The 15,796-nt window shown below is 36.1% G+C and overlaps 1 protein-coding gene across 1 annotated transcript; it reads left to right on the forward strand.

The window, feature by feature from the left end:
* Positions 1 to 8,509: 8,509 nt before the first annotated feature.
* Positions 8,510 to 14,127, forward strand: LOC113112217 (tektin-3-like). The gene is made up of 8 exons (XM_026277651.1): positions 8,510 to 8,581; positions 9,279 to 9,877; positions 10,860 to 10,943; positions 11,332 to 11,402; positions 11,517 to 11,660; positions 12,239 to 12,461; positions 13,439 to 13,593; positions 13,724 to 14,127. Exons 2-8 carry the CDS (start codon positions 9,305 to 9,307, stop codon positions 13,938 to 13,940), a joined length of 1,467 nt encoding a protein of 488 aa, XP_026133436.1. The 5' UTR covers positions 8,510 to 8,581; positions 9,279 to 9,304; the 3' UTR covers positions 13,941 to 14,127.
* The last annotated feature ends 1,669 nt before the right edge of the window (positions 14,128 to 15,796 follow it).

Raw genomic sequence — 15,796 nt, forward strand, 5'->3', positions numbered from 1 at the left:
CACAGCAGTGTGTGCTAAATCTGGAGGACACACCCGTGCATGACACTTGGTGGTGGGATTTAGGCAAACATTAAAGGGTGTTTAAAGGCATACATCATATGACATCAGACATTTCTCATAGCTGGAGGAGTAGGTTTCTGGGTACACAAAGTTAGGCTATAAGGTGAAGCATGACAGGAAATCCTGTACAAATGATAATAAACATGTTCATCGCTGTCGGTATGAGTCAAAAGGTCAGGAAGAAACCACAGAGGAACCTAGAGCAAGATGGTGCAAATATCTACTTTAAGACCTGATAAGATCAATATTATGGCTTTTTAAACCATTTGAGTTTGTGTATACTCCTTAAATCTCCTTTTAGGCTTTCTGAATAATTTTTTTTTTCGTTCTAAATGGTACTAGATTAGGGTTCTTTGTGTTGTAACAACTGCAGAATCATTTTTGGCACTTAATAAAACACTTTTTATAATGTTCCATAAAGAACCATGCTTTGAAAGTGTTAAGACTTTAATAGTTTTAAAAAAGACTTTTATTGGTTTATTATTATTATTATTATTATTATTATTATTATTATTATTATTATTATTATTATTATTATTATTATTATTATTATTATTTAAGAATTATATTTATATTAGATTATTTGGTTCATTATTTTATTATTTTTAGATGTAATTTATTTAAAAAAAATATATATATATTTTATTAGTATTTATTAGTATTGTTTTACCCCTCTGTCTAGTCTAATTATATCTTGTAGCCTCTTATTTGGGGTTTTGCATGAAAATAAAATGGCTAGCTGTATTAATTAGGTGAGAATGAGAAAGTCTTAACCCACAGAAAAATAAAATAAATAAATAATAATTGTAATAAAGATGCAGAAAAGTATCTTGCTCTACAAGGAAAAATACCAGCGGTAACACATTCGTGCATCATTTGCTGGTTGACTGTTTTATAACCATAAAATACTTATTGTAAGTTTTCTGCAGTGTGAATCATGATGTTTTGATTATCGCTATGGAAGGATCTCAACATAGTGTCTATATTCCGGTTGGTAAAACTAGCATTTACCATGCTAGTTTAATCTCAAAATGAGTGTTTAGTGACCAAGTGATCCCTCAGGACTACAATGCTCTTCACACCTACGTCAGAGGACAAACCACCGGACAATGAGCTGTGACATTTTGGGAGCGTGACGGGGGTTGTTGGCAGGGCCTGTGTGCAGACTGGATGTATTGTAAGTTAGGTCCTGGCCAGGCTCCACGGCTGCTGCCCTCTCCTCCGCTGGGCCGTGTGGCTCTGAAGGAATGTGATGACTGGGACGGTGAACAGAGCCCTGCATTCATGCTCAGCAGGCAGGAACTTTGGCTCTGTGACTGCAGCCTGAGCGAGCTGTCGGACATGTGTGGTGCTTTTTGTCTGTCTATGCTCGATATCAATCTCTCAATTTCATTTCTTTGTCTGTCTGTCTATCGTGTCTGTCTGTAGCTCCTTCCTCATACTGTTGTCAAACTCTCTCAACCTGTTCTATTTTACATTTTTATTTATTGGTGAGATAAAGATCCGAAATGTGCAACTGAACCATATATATACGTATATATACATAGCCGAATGTATGATTCTATTTTATTACAATTTTATGATACATAGTTTGTAGTATAATTTATATTTCATTTATTTGTTTTACATTTTTTGCATACAATAAAATGGGTCTGTCGTTTAAAAAAAATGCATATACATCAGGCTTAAGCAGTTAAGTTTTAAAAGAAGTAATTTAGCATTTTATTTTATTTTATTTTTTATTTTCTTTATTTTTTTAAAAGCTTTTGCATGCAATAAAGATGGAGAAGTGGTTTTTCCAAAAATTACAAAATAATAAAAAAAAAAAAAAAACATTTGCCAAGAAATATGTGTAGATCATTGGTGAAAATGTATGCTGTTTCCAAGCAATGTTGCAACTTATAATAATAGAAAAGTTTGATAAAAGGCGTTTAAGAAAATAATTTCTTGTGGTATTAAAATAATTAAATCACAAAATTTGTTGTAATTGCTAAAAAATTATTTTGGTCACACCTTGGTTATGGCCCACGTTCATATAAAAATACTAATCTTACAGCCTATAAAATAACACTAGTAAAGCACTAAAGAAGATTTGGATTGTGTCAAGTACTTAACAACGCTCTTATTTCAGAAATGATGTATTTTGATGTTCTACTCTTGGCCATGACAAATGTTATATCATCTCATAACAGTTTTGTTCTGCATTATTTACGCTTTGCCCAGATGTCTTCTGTGGTCTGGTTGCATGTCTAGACCATTTATTATGACCTGCACTTTTCAGAAGCACAAATGCACCATGCTAAGGTTTATCTGTCATCCCTTTCCCCCATGGTTTGGCCTAATCTGATCCTTGGCGCCTGTGCTGTTCTACTATGTAATCCAATACTGTACCATTCTTGGTACCTCTAAAGATTTTCCAACAGACCTACAGTGAAGAATGCAAACCTACTCTAAAACATTACCACTGAATGATGGTCTAGACATAGTCTAGGAGCCAAATTAGGAGTGCTAATGAGCACATTGCTATCCGGCGATAACCTTTCTGCTGAAAGCAGAAATGACAAAAATTGAGCTAAAGAGATAGCAAATGTACTTTCTTATACACAAGCCTTAATTAGGATCATGCACCCTCCTCAGCGTATAGCTTCTATAAGCCATTAAAGAGACCACCCATTGGGAATATTTATAGGAGGAGATTCACTGAGGCTTAAGTATCTGAATAGCACATGATCCAGCACCTGAACTGAAACATTCCAAACGTCACTTAAAGCTTCTCATAGCACCACAAGTTTCCCGTTTAAGACATTCTAGGATTTTCAAACATGATCTTAGCTAGACTAAAGCAAACACGCCAAAAACATAAAGCAAATGTGTTGACTGACATTGTTGATTGAGCACACTTCTACTGACATGCACTGTATCATCTTTATTGCTGAACAAACTTCTATTAATCAAAGAGCCTAATCCAAATGAACACTGATTCTATTTATCCCAGGCTAAATATATATTTCAGTACAATATAATCATCACAATGCAACTTCGCCTTTACACTGACCCCCCCAAATGTAGACATGCCATTATTTTATCATTTGTCCATTTATACTGTAAAATAAATAAAATAAAATAAAATAAAATAAAAATATTTATTGCTGTTGATAAACTGATGTACTATATAAAATTGACAAGAAATCATAAAACTATTGCAGCAGCAGAATAACTGTTATTAATGAAAGTGACAATATTAAAATTTTACACCACTTTTACATTCATTCATTTGTTTGTTTGCTTGTTTATTAATTTAATTTAATTTAATTTAATTTAATTTAATTTAATTTAATTTAATTTAATTTAATTTAATAATAAACACCCAGAAGCAAGTAGTAAAAACTGGCAAAAACGCTAAATAAATTTATTTCACACACACACACAAAGACACACACAAAGACACACACACACACACACACACACACACACACAATCTCTAAATTAGAAGCTCTCAAAGACAAATTATATTCCAAATTCCTGTGTCTCAGTAGGGGGCTGCTATTGGCCAGTCAGATTTAATGGCTCAGTGACTGTCCTGTTCAGGTGTGATGGCAGCCGTTGACAACAGTGAGGAAACTATGGTTGCCATGTTGCCAACATGATCACTAATTCAGACATATTATTCTGAAATATTTACACATGTCTGGGACCAGCTCGGTATACCTCACTCAATCTCTTGATCATTAAAGAAAATGCACGACTGATGGCATGCAATTTTGAATAAATATACAGCTAGAGAGGAAAGAGAGGCCACTAGTTTAACAAAGCAGGATGTTCAATCCTCTGTGACTGACACTTGATGGAGTCAGAGAGGAAAGATAAACACAGACCCTCCCCAAATTATTAGAGACCTGACCGAGCCCTTCCCTGATGCAATGTGCCTGAATTTCAATGGTGTTTAGATAGTACATAGCATTGCTTCCTCTCTGTCAGCATTTCCATGTGTGTTCTGTGTGGAGGTGCATGGAATTATGGCCCAGTAACGAGGAGGAATGTAGATGGAATGGTTGATCCTTACCTCACCTCAGATAACAAGCCATCAAACCCCTCTTCAGCATGGAAACCTGAAGCCTGCAGTGCCGTCATCTGAGTGATCAACCATCAGGTTCTTTCTCTCTCCCAATCCATCTGATCCTCTGGAATACCAGCCAGTGCCGGGTCTCACAGTGTTAACATGAAAACCATCCCACCCAACCCTCCCAGAGCATCCCTTCCACTACTTTTTCCCAACACCACACTACACTGGCATGTTGTCACACCATTTTCAAACTATCTCTGAACAAACTTTTGAACCGATCATTGTTAAAATGTATAATTACCTAAAAATATTTTAATCTCTAAAAGGGCACTTCTTACAGAACTCTTTTTTGCAGGTTGGAGCTCTGCTTTTACAATGTACCATGTTTTTTTTTTTTTGTTTTTTTTTTTTTCACATAAAACATAAGCGTTTTGATTCTTTTGCATTGTAACAATTTTTTTTTTTTTTTTTTTTTTTTTTTTTTTTTGTGGTATGGGAACAAAACAGCAAGGTCTCAAGGCACTTTTTTTTTTTTAATTCAACTTATTTTAACTCGAATGCAATGTTTTTTAAAACAATATAAGTGAGACACTGCAAAAGACGCATGACCGTCAAAAAATATGCAAAACAAGCAAAACACAGGACAGTGGACTACAAAAAAAAAAAAAAAAAAAAAAGGCAGATGCTTTTTTTTTAAATGTTGAACTGATTTTAACTTGAGAGTTAAACTTGAAAGTGGTCAAAAAGGTTTATCTAGTGCATGTTTACATAAAATAACTAATGGAACAGCATGCAAAAATGAATGTTGTACAAAACATGGCTGCAATTAAATCTGTGAAGACCTATACTCAGAATACTCTTTGCAAGACTCCATAGAGTTCGTAAAATGGGTTTGTCCTTTCACACATTCGTGGCATGCAGTAGTACACCGCAGACCCTCCAGACGCATGGTACTAGGGTAAATATAGGGTACTCTAAAGTTACACTCACGTTCTAGATTGAAGCCGATGGGCACTGGGGAGGTGTTTGCTGTTTGGATGGCAATGGACGTCAACCATGGGTTTGTTCTCCATGCCTTTACAGGGCATATTCAACGTGGGGAGAGGCAATGCCATGAGGTCTGATGTGTTTGTGTGTGTGTGTGTGTGTGTGTGTGTGTGTGTGTGTGTGTGTGCGTGTGTGTGTGTGTGTGTACGTCAGAATGTGTGTCGAGTGATACAGTAGATCACTGGCTCAATTGCCCTTTGAATCTCAGCTTACCCTGTTGACATAGAAAACGAACGGTTGTGATATTAAACCAATTGGTGAGAAGCTGCGGTTAAGCAGCAAAATCTAAAACTGCACTTTTTTTATGCTGTGGTTAGCAAATTTAAGAAGCCTGTATTCAACTTAAAGTAAATCCTGACTAAAATAAGTAATTTATCTTGCTTTTTTCTATACTAGACTAGACTAGACTCATCAAATGTCCACATTAAAATAATAATAATAAAAGAGTGACTATTCTTTCCCTATTGTAGGCTGTTGGCTGGATTGCCTAACAGGGAGTTCATGTAGTGTTATTTTAGTAAAGACACAGACATCAGGGAGAAAACCCACAGTGGGATAACAGAGAGGGGCGCTGGTTGGGGAGGATCACGTTGAGAAACTCTGGTCTGTTGGCAAAGAGAGCAACAGGAAGGGAACAAAAGTCCAAAACATTGCATTACAAAGCTAATATATTATATAATATATTATATAATTCTAATATAATTCTATTAATATTATATAATTCTAATATATATAATATATAGAGATACAAAAATACAGATTAAGAAAATAATTTTGCCATTCATGGTTTAAAAATACATTCATAAATTAATTTTATTTTAATTGTATAGCTTTTGTTGTATGTTTGCAATGTAAAAGCAACCTCCCAACAATGTGAGCACAGTTGCACTTTGGAAAACACATAATTGAAACACAAACAATTATTTAATATTTAAATATTTCATATAAATAGCTAATGCAATTTAGTTGCTATAAAATATTTAATGTTTTGAATATTAAAATTATAAATAACCACTAGACCAGTATAATAATAATGATAATAATAATAATATTTATAATTTTTTTTAATTATTTTAAAATGAATTTGTCCATGCAAAATTAAATAATTTACCAATAGATTAATTATAATTTTTGATAATAGTATAGTTTTTAATGTAGCAAAGTACAAACATAATCCCACAAAAATTGTCTGTGGTTTTTATCCTCTCCTCCTTCCACAGTAAGACATGTTGCATTCCAGTCTATGAAGAATGACTTTGAGCCATTTTCCTTTTGCATGAGTCAATGCATGTCAACACCCTCTTCAGAACTGAGAGACACAAGCCCAGCCGGGATAAAAACATGACACCCAGCCTCAGTCCTGGGCACATATGTGCATCTCTTAGCCTGGGCTGTAACAGGACACACAGATACTGTGATAAACAGCCCATGTTCTCTCTTCCTGTTGAATGAATCATTGATAAGGCAGCAGTAACCCATCCTCATGGTGAAGGTATTGGGGGCCATGCAATAATTAGAAGGTGTCCTCTCACCTAACTCACTGATTCATAGCTCAGATTCCCTCCATTCAGAAAGATGAATGTGTACACAAATAATGGGAGTCTTGACAGTGTGAGTTTTCTTGAAAAACAATGGAATTTCAATTTCGGACTTTCAGTTTGGTGGTTGCAAACACCAAAACTTTAGCATCATTCTATGGTTCCAGAATTGTGTTGAAACTAAAGTATCTTTTCAGATCTGGATCATTAACTTTAAACCTTCACTTCTGGTCATAATTCATCATTATGCTGCCTCCAGTAAAAGTCCATCACCTGTTGTCCTCTCACATCAAAATCATATTAGTAGAAATGTTTTGGACTGTTTTCACTTGATGTGTGCATATTTCTCTCCTGATTCAGATAACATGACTTTTTCTCTGGAAAGGGCAATATTATGGATAAAGGACTTTTATTTTGTTCGGAAAACAACAGTTTGAAGTTGGGTTTGTTTAACTTAATTAATGGACTGAAACTGTGTGGTCTACTTGTGGATTATTAGACGGTGTATCTAAAATCACATTTACAATGTAATGACTTTTTAAATATAATTGCATATATGTACATAGAGTTAATGATGATATAATTTCATGTTTTAATTAAGTGACAATACATTTTAATGCATATGCAGTAATGGGTTTCTCAAGGGTGTGTGCTTTAAATTGAAAAACTCCTGCTTCAGTCCAGCTGGACACTTTTGCTGAAATACCAGTAATGCTAAATATCTTTTATCCTCGAGATAGGACAAAACATCAGCCAATAAATACAGTACAGCTGTCGGCAGAGGTGCTTCTCCCTAGGCACTTAACATTTACAATCACGTTTCCAGCTGTGTTACTTGTCCAGATGTGCCACACCCCAGCAGAAATAACTCTGCCATATTGCATCTGGGAAATATTAACTGTGCCTTGTTTCCTAGTAGAAATAAAAATAAAAGACTATTTTCTCTGCACATATATGCAGGTGTCATTATGCAAACACTTTCTGTTTGATGGTCATTTGAGACACGAGTAAAAGGTGCACTGAAACACACAGACAGAAGTCTCAACTTTTATGTGTCATCACTTCTGAAACGTTAGACCAGAGATACACAGAGTATCTGCACTCTCAGACACCAGCCCTGAATGCAGAGTTGAGGAGGATTGTTCTTACATGCACTAAAATTTACAGCTGCAAACGAAAAACCCTGTTAATGAATACATATTAATCTTATTGATAAAAAATCATGCATATGAGTTTGTACATTCAGTAGCATGCTTGGCATAAAATGGTCCTGTCTCTCTCAGAATGACCCTTTGTCCCAGTTCATCACGGCTGGTCACTTTGTCTCCGCTGAACTGTTACTGCTAGTTCATGTTTTCTCAATGGTTTCTAGAGAATTGCACATTAACTCATCAGACAGTCCGACTGCCCAGAAAGCCTGAAGTTAGAAGTTTTTCTGAGAATATGTTCAGAGATAAACTGTAGCCTATTATATAAGTGTGTGTACATATATATGTATACACACACACTCACACACACACACACACACGCACGCACGCACGCACGCAAGCACACACACACACACACAGTATATAGATATGTTCATGCTTCTTGTTTATTTCTATAGACTTGCCCTGTTTGGTTGTCACTGGTTATCAGCCTCTTAACCAGCAGTAGTGTTGGATAACTGATCTTTCGATTGATCTCTTACGGAAATGATTCGCGGAATGATTCTCGCCGAAGGGCTTGTCTATCAGTAACGCACAGAGACGCTCGCGATCAGTCGCGCATGCGCAGTGGTGTCCACAGTTCTGCACAGGTGCGCGCTTACACCTGTCAGCAGTGCACAGAGCTTTGCGCTTCATCAGAGTGACAGACGAGATTCAAACACACGGTGAGTTTACAACACATATTGAATTAATCTGTTTAAGAACCTATTGTATAGTTTTCCAAATATTCTTTCTCGAGGTATTTAGTAAGTTTGACTTTTCTCTGATTGGCGCATTTTGGAGAAGGTAAAACGATGCAATGCAAATAATATTCTGTTCCGACATTTAATTTGCATTATTCGTTTTCAGTTTATCTAAAGCGACCTGCCATTAGGCAAATATTTGTATAGTACCTACTTAAATTGATACGAAAATAATCATTAGAATATTTAAAAAGAAAGAGCTTTAAGGCGTTACTTCTACCAAGTGTTATTATTCCAATGCCTTTTGCGTGTATGCATAAGTTACGATAACTTTCATTCATAACGTTAACACATTTTAGCCATACAAAGCTTGACAGATTGCACTTTCAAATAGTTCAGATTGATTACTTTGATATCTATATTTCCATTTCTAATTATAAACATTAAAAAATGTAACATTAATAAATTGGTGTCTTTTACATTTTCACCTTAAATGATAAAACATAGAAATATAGTCTGATATTATGGCCTAATGCCAGTGTTTCCATGTCTGAAACAAACAAACACAAAACACACACACACACACACACACACACACATACAAAGGCAGCCTAAGCATGCAGTTATTAACCACAAGTGGCAGTACACATTCCAAAGCAAAGTCTGTTATATTTCACAGGGAAAAGGTGGCTAATTGATTGACACATGGAGCTAATTGCATCCACTCAGATGGCCACTTACACTCGGCCAAAATCAAGCCATTTCCTACCGGCCATATCTACCACAGCATCTAGTTATAGGAGCCACCAGCCAGCCTTGACCCTCAACCAGAATTCAAACATGCCCTGGAGGACTAATTCTTACTTTAGAAGTGGCAGTGCTATCCCAACTGTATCAGCCCTTCAAAGAGAAAACCTAGACTTTGTCCGGGCCAAGACCATGTTCTACCCCTCTAACAGGACAGCTCTCAGTGCACGCTACATGCCAGAGGACTGGTTCAAGTCCAACCACAGTAACTACAGGGAGTCAGAGTCGTCCCGGAACAGTGCCGAAAGGCTTCGGAGGGACACAATCCGCATGATCCAGGATAAGGACCAGATGACCCGTAGAACTCAGGACACCACCAGCAAGAACATCGGAGAAAGACTAAACGACATCAGCTTCTGGAGATCAGAGCTCAATCATGAGATAGACAACATGGTGACAGAGATATCAGCGTTGACGGATGTGAAAAGAAGACTGGAAAGAGCACTTGCTGAAACTGAAGGGCCACTGCAGGTAATATAATTCACATATATAATTTACAAAAGTAACAATTCTATGTGAATAATTATATAAATAATACACATACATAAATATAAATGTATGTCTATATGTAGAAAAAATGTACAACATAAATATACACAATAAATATATTATATATTTAATATTTTTGACATAATATTTAATTTATATATAAATAGTTTAAATATTTAAGTTACATATTTTAATTATATATATAATCATGATTTTTTTATGCATGTAACATTTGGTGCTAAATAGAAATTACACTATATTTCACCTCTCTAAACAGATTTAAAGGTCATTTCTTGCTTTTACTGCTGTAACAAATATTCCAACCGTGCTTGGAATGGTAGCATGGCAGAGCTCTAGTGGTTTTCTATCAGCCCCACACCTAATTTGGGTCACAGTGATCTAGCTAAAGACCCAGTAACTAGAAAAGCCCACAGTAGAGTGTCAGGTGACTCATTGTTAGAAACCACTTTGGTAAAAGAACCTAGTGGGGTGTAAGATACACACACTCAATCACACTGAGCTCAAAGCTCACTAGATCTACAGTGACCTCAATGTGTCCCACCGCTGTCTTTCCAGAGTTACCCGTCTGAGTCACAGTATGAGACTGTTTCCACAGGAACCACACCAAAACATGCTGACTGCTAGTGTGCTGAATGAGTGTAGTGACACTGCTGTCACCTAACAGGAAAGACCACGGGAATGATCACAAGACGTTTCCATAGTGTTGTAATTGCTTACTAGAGATTCCGTTGTCACATTTTGAATGAGGATGTAATCCCGTGTGATGTCCTGTCATCAGTTATCATTACTTTGTCAAAGTTCTGTCTGCACTGAACATTGTAAAAATCAAAATAAAATAAAATCGTACAGAATAAAATACAATTAAAATATATAAAAAATAAAATTAAATAGATATTGTATCATCTACATAAATAGCCTATTCTAACTCTTTTTCTCTTTCCAGGTTTCTCAGGAATGTTTGTTCCACAGGGAGAAACGGATGTCCATTGATCTGGTTCATGATGATGTAGAGAAAGATTTAATTAAGGTGAGGTCACCGGAGCTTTCATCTAAACACATAACAACTGAAACCAAAAACAGCCTCAAATATAAGCAATATGGGTTAATTAATCAAGAATGCGGCTTTCTAAACCACTGTGCTTTTATTTTGATTACATTAGATTTAATAGATGACTTTCTGGAATACCTGATTCTGAATGGTCAGTTGTGGCATTCTGAGGTCAACTATTTTATATATTTTCTGTATAAAGTAGCCTATCTATGCCCAAGACAGCTGACTGAGTAAGCTGTGTTAATTTTGAGTCTAACTTATAAATAAATCATTAAACTACTATCAAATTCTTCCCACGTAAGGAAATTTTAAGCATTCATCATTTCTATATTTGATATAAGTTAATTTTGCATTTTTTTTGCAGGAAGTGGAAGTGATTAAGTCATGTCAGGAGAGAATGAGGCGGCATTTAGACAGAGCTATTGCTCAACTAGCGTGAGTCTTGCAGAAAGCATTATTTAAAAAGCCTCTAACCCAAAAATACAACTTTGCCTTCATATGAAGCATCTCTGAAGCAGGGCATGTGATTATATTCATTATCATCCTCAGGTCGAATCGTGCCGCACAGCACGAGTTGGAGAGAGATTTGAGTGACAAGGTCACAGCACAGAGAATTGATGATAGGTGTCACCATCTCAGGAACACCTCTGATGGAATCAGCTACTATAGAGGGATCGATCGCATGGACCCATCGTGAGATTTACTACAAAGTTCTGTCATGAAACTCTAGATGGCACAGTCCGATAGGTCTGACTCAGTCTGACAAAATGACGTCATCACATGGTGCAGCTGATTGGGTCTTTTTGTATCAGCGGCCAATGAGCTTCCTTCTCAACATTCAAATACTAGTGCTTGCTGTAGCAGTTGCAGCATGCTTCAGAAACCCTCCACCTTCCCCAGCTCCACCTGTATAGATCTGCTATGGAGTGATTTGTGTATGCTATATGGGGGTTATTTCATATACTGTATGTTATATTTGCAGCAGCAGTATTTCTTACATGCTCACAGCAGCATATTGTGGATATACTGGAGTAACGGGTCTTGGTACATGCTCTGCCGCAGCATTGTAGCAGATTTATTCCACCAAGACCAAGCACATTGACATTGTCATCTACATGACCATGTCAAATCTTCTGAGAGTTGTCATGATAGAACTTTAACAAAAAATAAATAAAAAAAGACAATTCTATTTTTAGGATATGTTAGGGTCAGGATTATCAGCCTAATGATGTTATAATTTTCTCTGCTTACTCTCTTTATAATCTCAACAGTATCAGTCTTCCCGACTCCTGGTCGAAGTTTACTGATGACAACATCCTGCATTCTCAGAGCGAACGTGCCGCCTCTCACAAACTCCGTGATGAGATTGAGATCCTGCTCAGTGCCACTTCAAACGAGATGTGGAACCAGTTTAACAGTTTAAATGTGTCCTTTACCAACCGCATCTCTGAGATGGCAGATGCCAAGAACAATCTGCAGGCCCACCTGGCCAAGGTAACCACAGGATGCTGAACATCACATCAAAACTATCAACCACTCATTCCTCATTTGATGTTTAGTAATAATAGGATCTATCCTACTTCCCCCTTACCACTTCACTTTGACTGGACAAGACCCAGAATACATTGTCTGCGTGTTTCTGCCCTAAAGATGTAGACAGGAAGCTCTAAGCACTAGAGTCTGTTGTTAAGGAGGTTAATGAAGAGCATGAAGAAGCTGTCAGCTGTCCATAGTGTTTAAGTTCTTGACGGCTGTTATCAGAGGCGTGAGGTAACCAATAAAGAAGTATCATTCATGGTGCTGAGTGGTCAAAATGAGATGACATCAAATCGTGTTGGTGAGGGAGTGTGTGTCTATGTAAGAGATGTATCTGTAACGAGAAACTTGATCATGCATATTTTTATTATGCATATAAATATATAAATATAAATATATATATATGGATAATATGGGCTGCAATGAGAACTATAAAGCCCTTTCAAATCCTTCACACACCAGTCAGTTTAATGCAATTTTGAAAACATTAAGTAATCACAAATCCACCAATATAATTATAATAATAATAATAATAGTAATTATATATATATATATATATATATATATATATATATATATATATATATATATATATATATATATATATATATATATATATATATATATATATATATATATACTAAATAAAATAAAAATCTGTTTAAATTCTGGTTTGATTACTGCTCTTCCAGTTCTGTCCTGACATGGTTGTGTGGATGGGAATTTTGCCCAGAAAACAACAACATACCAGCCTAATTTCAGATTAAAGTGCTTTAAACTGTCAATTATGATATATACAGTACTTGACTGGACCTTTTTAACTTTGCAAACTTTTGTCAAGAAGTCAGACACAAAAATTAACTGACTTTGTTTTGTTTTTTTTCAATCAACTCGCTTTCATTTTTTTGCTTTCATTCATTGCTCCTTGCTTTCAGACCCTTCAGGAAATCTACCAGACCGAGATGCTGATTGAAGCTTTAAGAAAGGCAATCCGAGACAAAGAGAACCCACTTAAAGTTGCCCAGACCCGCCTGGAAGAAAGGTCTCGCAGACCAAACGTCGAACTCTGCAGAGACAATCCTCATCACAGGTAATAGCATTATGTCTGTCAAGAAACCGTTTGGATACAAAAACTATTTTGCATTCAAGATTACACAGTGATGCAAAAATCAGATGCCAAACCTCTGTTTTCCTTGTTTTACTCCCTTTCTCTTTCTCAGGCTGGTAACAGAGGTGAGGGAGATCGAAGACACCATTCATAAACTGAGAGAGAGACTGATGGAGGCCGAGAACACTCTCCAGACCCTGGTGAAGACCAAAGTTGCTCTAGAGCATGACCTGTCAATCAAAGCCAACTCTCTGTTCCTGGATCAGGAGAAGTGCATGGGTATGAGGAAGAGCTTTCCCAGCACTCCTCGTCTGGTCGGATACACCTAGACACCTTCCAGAATCTTCTCCAAAAGATGAACTACAAGATTAGCATCAGAACAGCTTTTGTCTTGTTCTTTTTATTAAGAGGAATAACATTTTGCACCTCACTTTTATTGTTTCACTAAGTTAATCACATCTATCTATCTATCTATCTATCTATCTATCTATCTATCTATCTATCTATCTATCTATCTATCTATCTATCTATCTATCTATCTATCTATCTATCTATCTATCTATCTATCTATCTATCTATCTATCTATCTATCTATCTATCTATCTATCTATCAAATATATATACAGGAGGAAAATCCTCTATTTTTGTAGTAATCCTTGTTAGTATTCTTAAGAAAATATGAAAGAGTTTGAAGAGATAAAATACAAAGCTCAGTTTAGAAGTGATCTTAAGAGCTCCAGACATCTGTTGAACTGAGAATGTAAACAGGTTTGTTTTTTGCTCAGGTGTGACATGATTCTGACAGTTTGCAGACAGTGGACAGAGCACCTTGCTTCTGTTTGTTTAGTTCTGAGGTCCACTTGAGGGCTGTCACTGATAAAGTGATCTTAACTCCACGCTTCCCTGAGTACACCAAAGCACAGTGGCGCTGTAGTTCTCATGTTCTTCTGAAGTACAAACACACACTTCAGAAACAGATGCCACCGCAACAAGACTCACATTTAAGTGTACACACAGCATCTGGGTTTATTGATTCAGAGGGGGAACGTGTTTGCTCCTATAAACAACACTCTGGTGTTCTGCTCAAACACACATTTCAAACTCTTTACATAAATCAAAGTATGCTCTGTAGGCTGAATGCTTAACAGTGAAAGATGCACTTGAGATTATGTAGTTACATCCGTAAAAACAATGAGTTGTGTGCTATCTAACAGCACGTTTATGAAAATATATACACATCTCAGAAGACATAATTAAGCTTTATTTGGTCTCAGATTTTTCACCTGAAATTCTGTAGGAAATATACTGCAAAAATAAGCACAAAAGACAATTGCTGTAATACAGAAAGAGTAGATACAGTTGATAATTGAATAGTATAGCTCAGATTATTTGTGTCTGACTTTTGGCCACAATCTGGTAAATTTGAGAAGCATAATTTTAGATCTCTTCTGAGGTTTTTCTTTACTATAAAAATTACTTAGTAGTAGTCATTCAAATATATTGCACCAAAATGTTAGTATTTAGATATTTATTTTTACTGTCAAGTCAACAGTTTAAAATACATCTGATCATAAAAGAGGAAGTGAAAAAAAAAAGAAAAAAAAGTGACAGTTTATGCCCTACGATTCAACATTTTTGAAAGGATTGTTTAAAGAAATGCATAATGGTTTCCCAAAAAAATGCATTATGGTTTTCAGAAAAAAATAAATAAATAAGAAAAAGTTTATTGATCAGAAATTCAGCATTTTATAATAATTGCTGAAGGATCACGTGACACTTAAGACTGGATCAACGGCTGCTGAAAATTAAGCTTTGCCATCACAGGAATAAATTACACTTTTAAATAGAATACACATTTTGAACAGTAAAAGTCACTCCAAAGTCCAACAGCTTCTCTTGAATAACTCTGTGCAGATGCCTTGCTCAGGAACACTGATTTAGCACAGGGATTGCTAACTGTCAACTGAATCTTCAGTCTTCTATTTTCAAATAACATTTAACACCACACCACATCAGTTTCCCTGTCCGGTGACTGACAGACTGTTCACTTGTCATGTCTGTTGTCAAGGAAAGCAATGCACCAAGTAAATACTGGAGTCCCTGTTCTCTGTTCTTTTCAGGTTTCTCATCATCTGGAGCACACAGGGGTCCTCAGAGATGTTTGCTATAGTAGTCAGACTGAAGC

Source organism: Carassius auratus, chromosome 12 (genome assembly GCF_003368295.1).
Source record: "Carassius auratus strain Wakin chromosome 12, ASM336829v1, whole genome shotgun sequence".
Taxonomy (NCBI): Eukaryota; Metazoa; Chordata; class Actinopteri; order Cypriniformes; family Cyprinidae; genus Carassius; species Carassius auratus.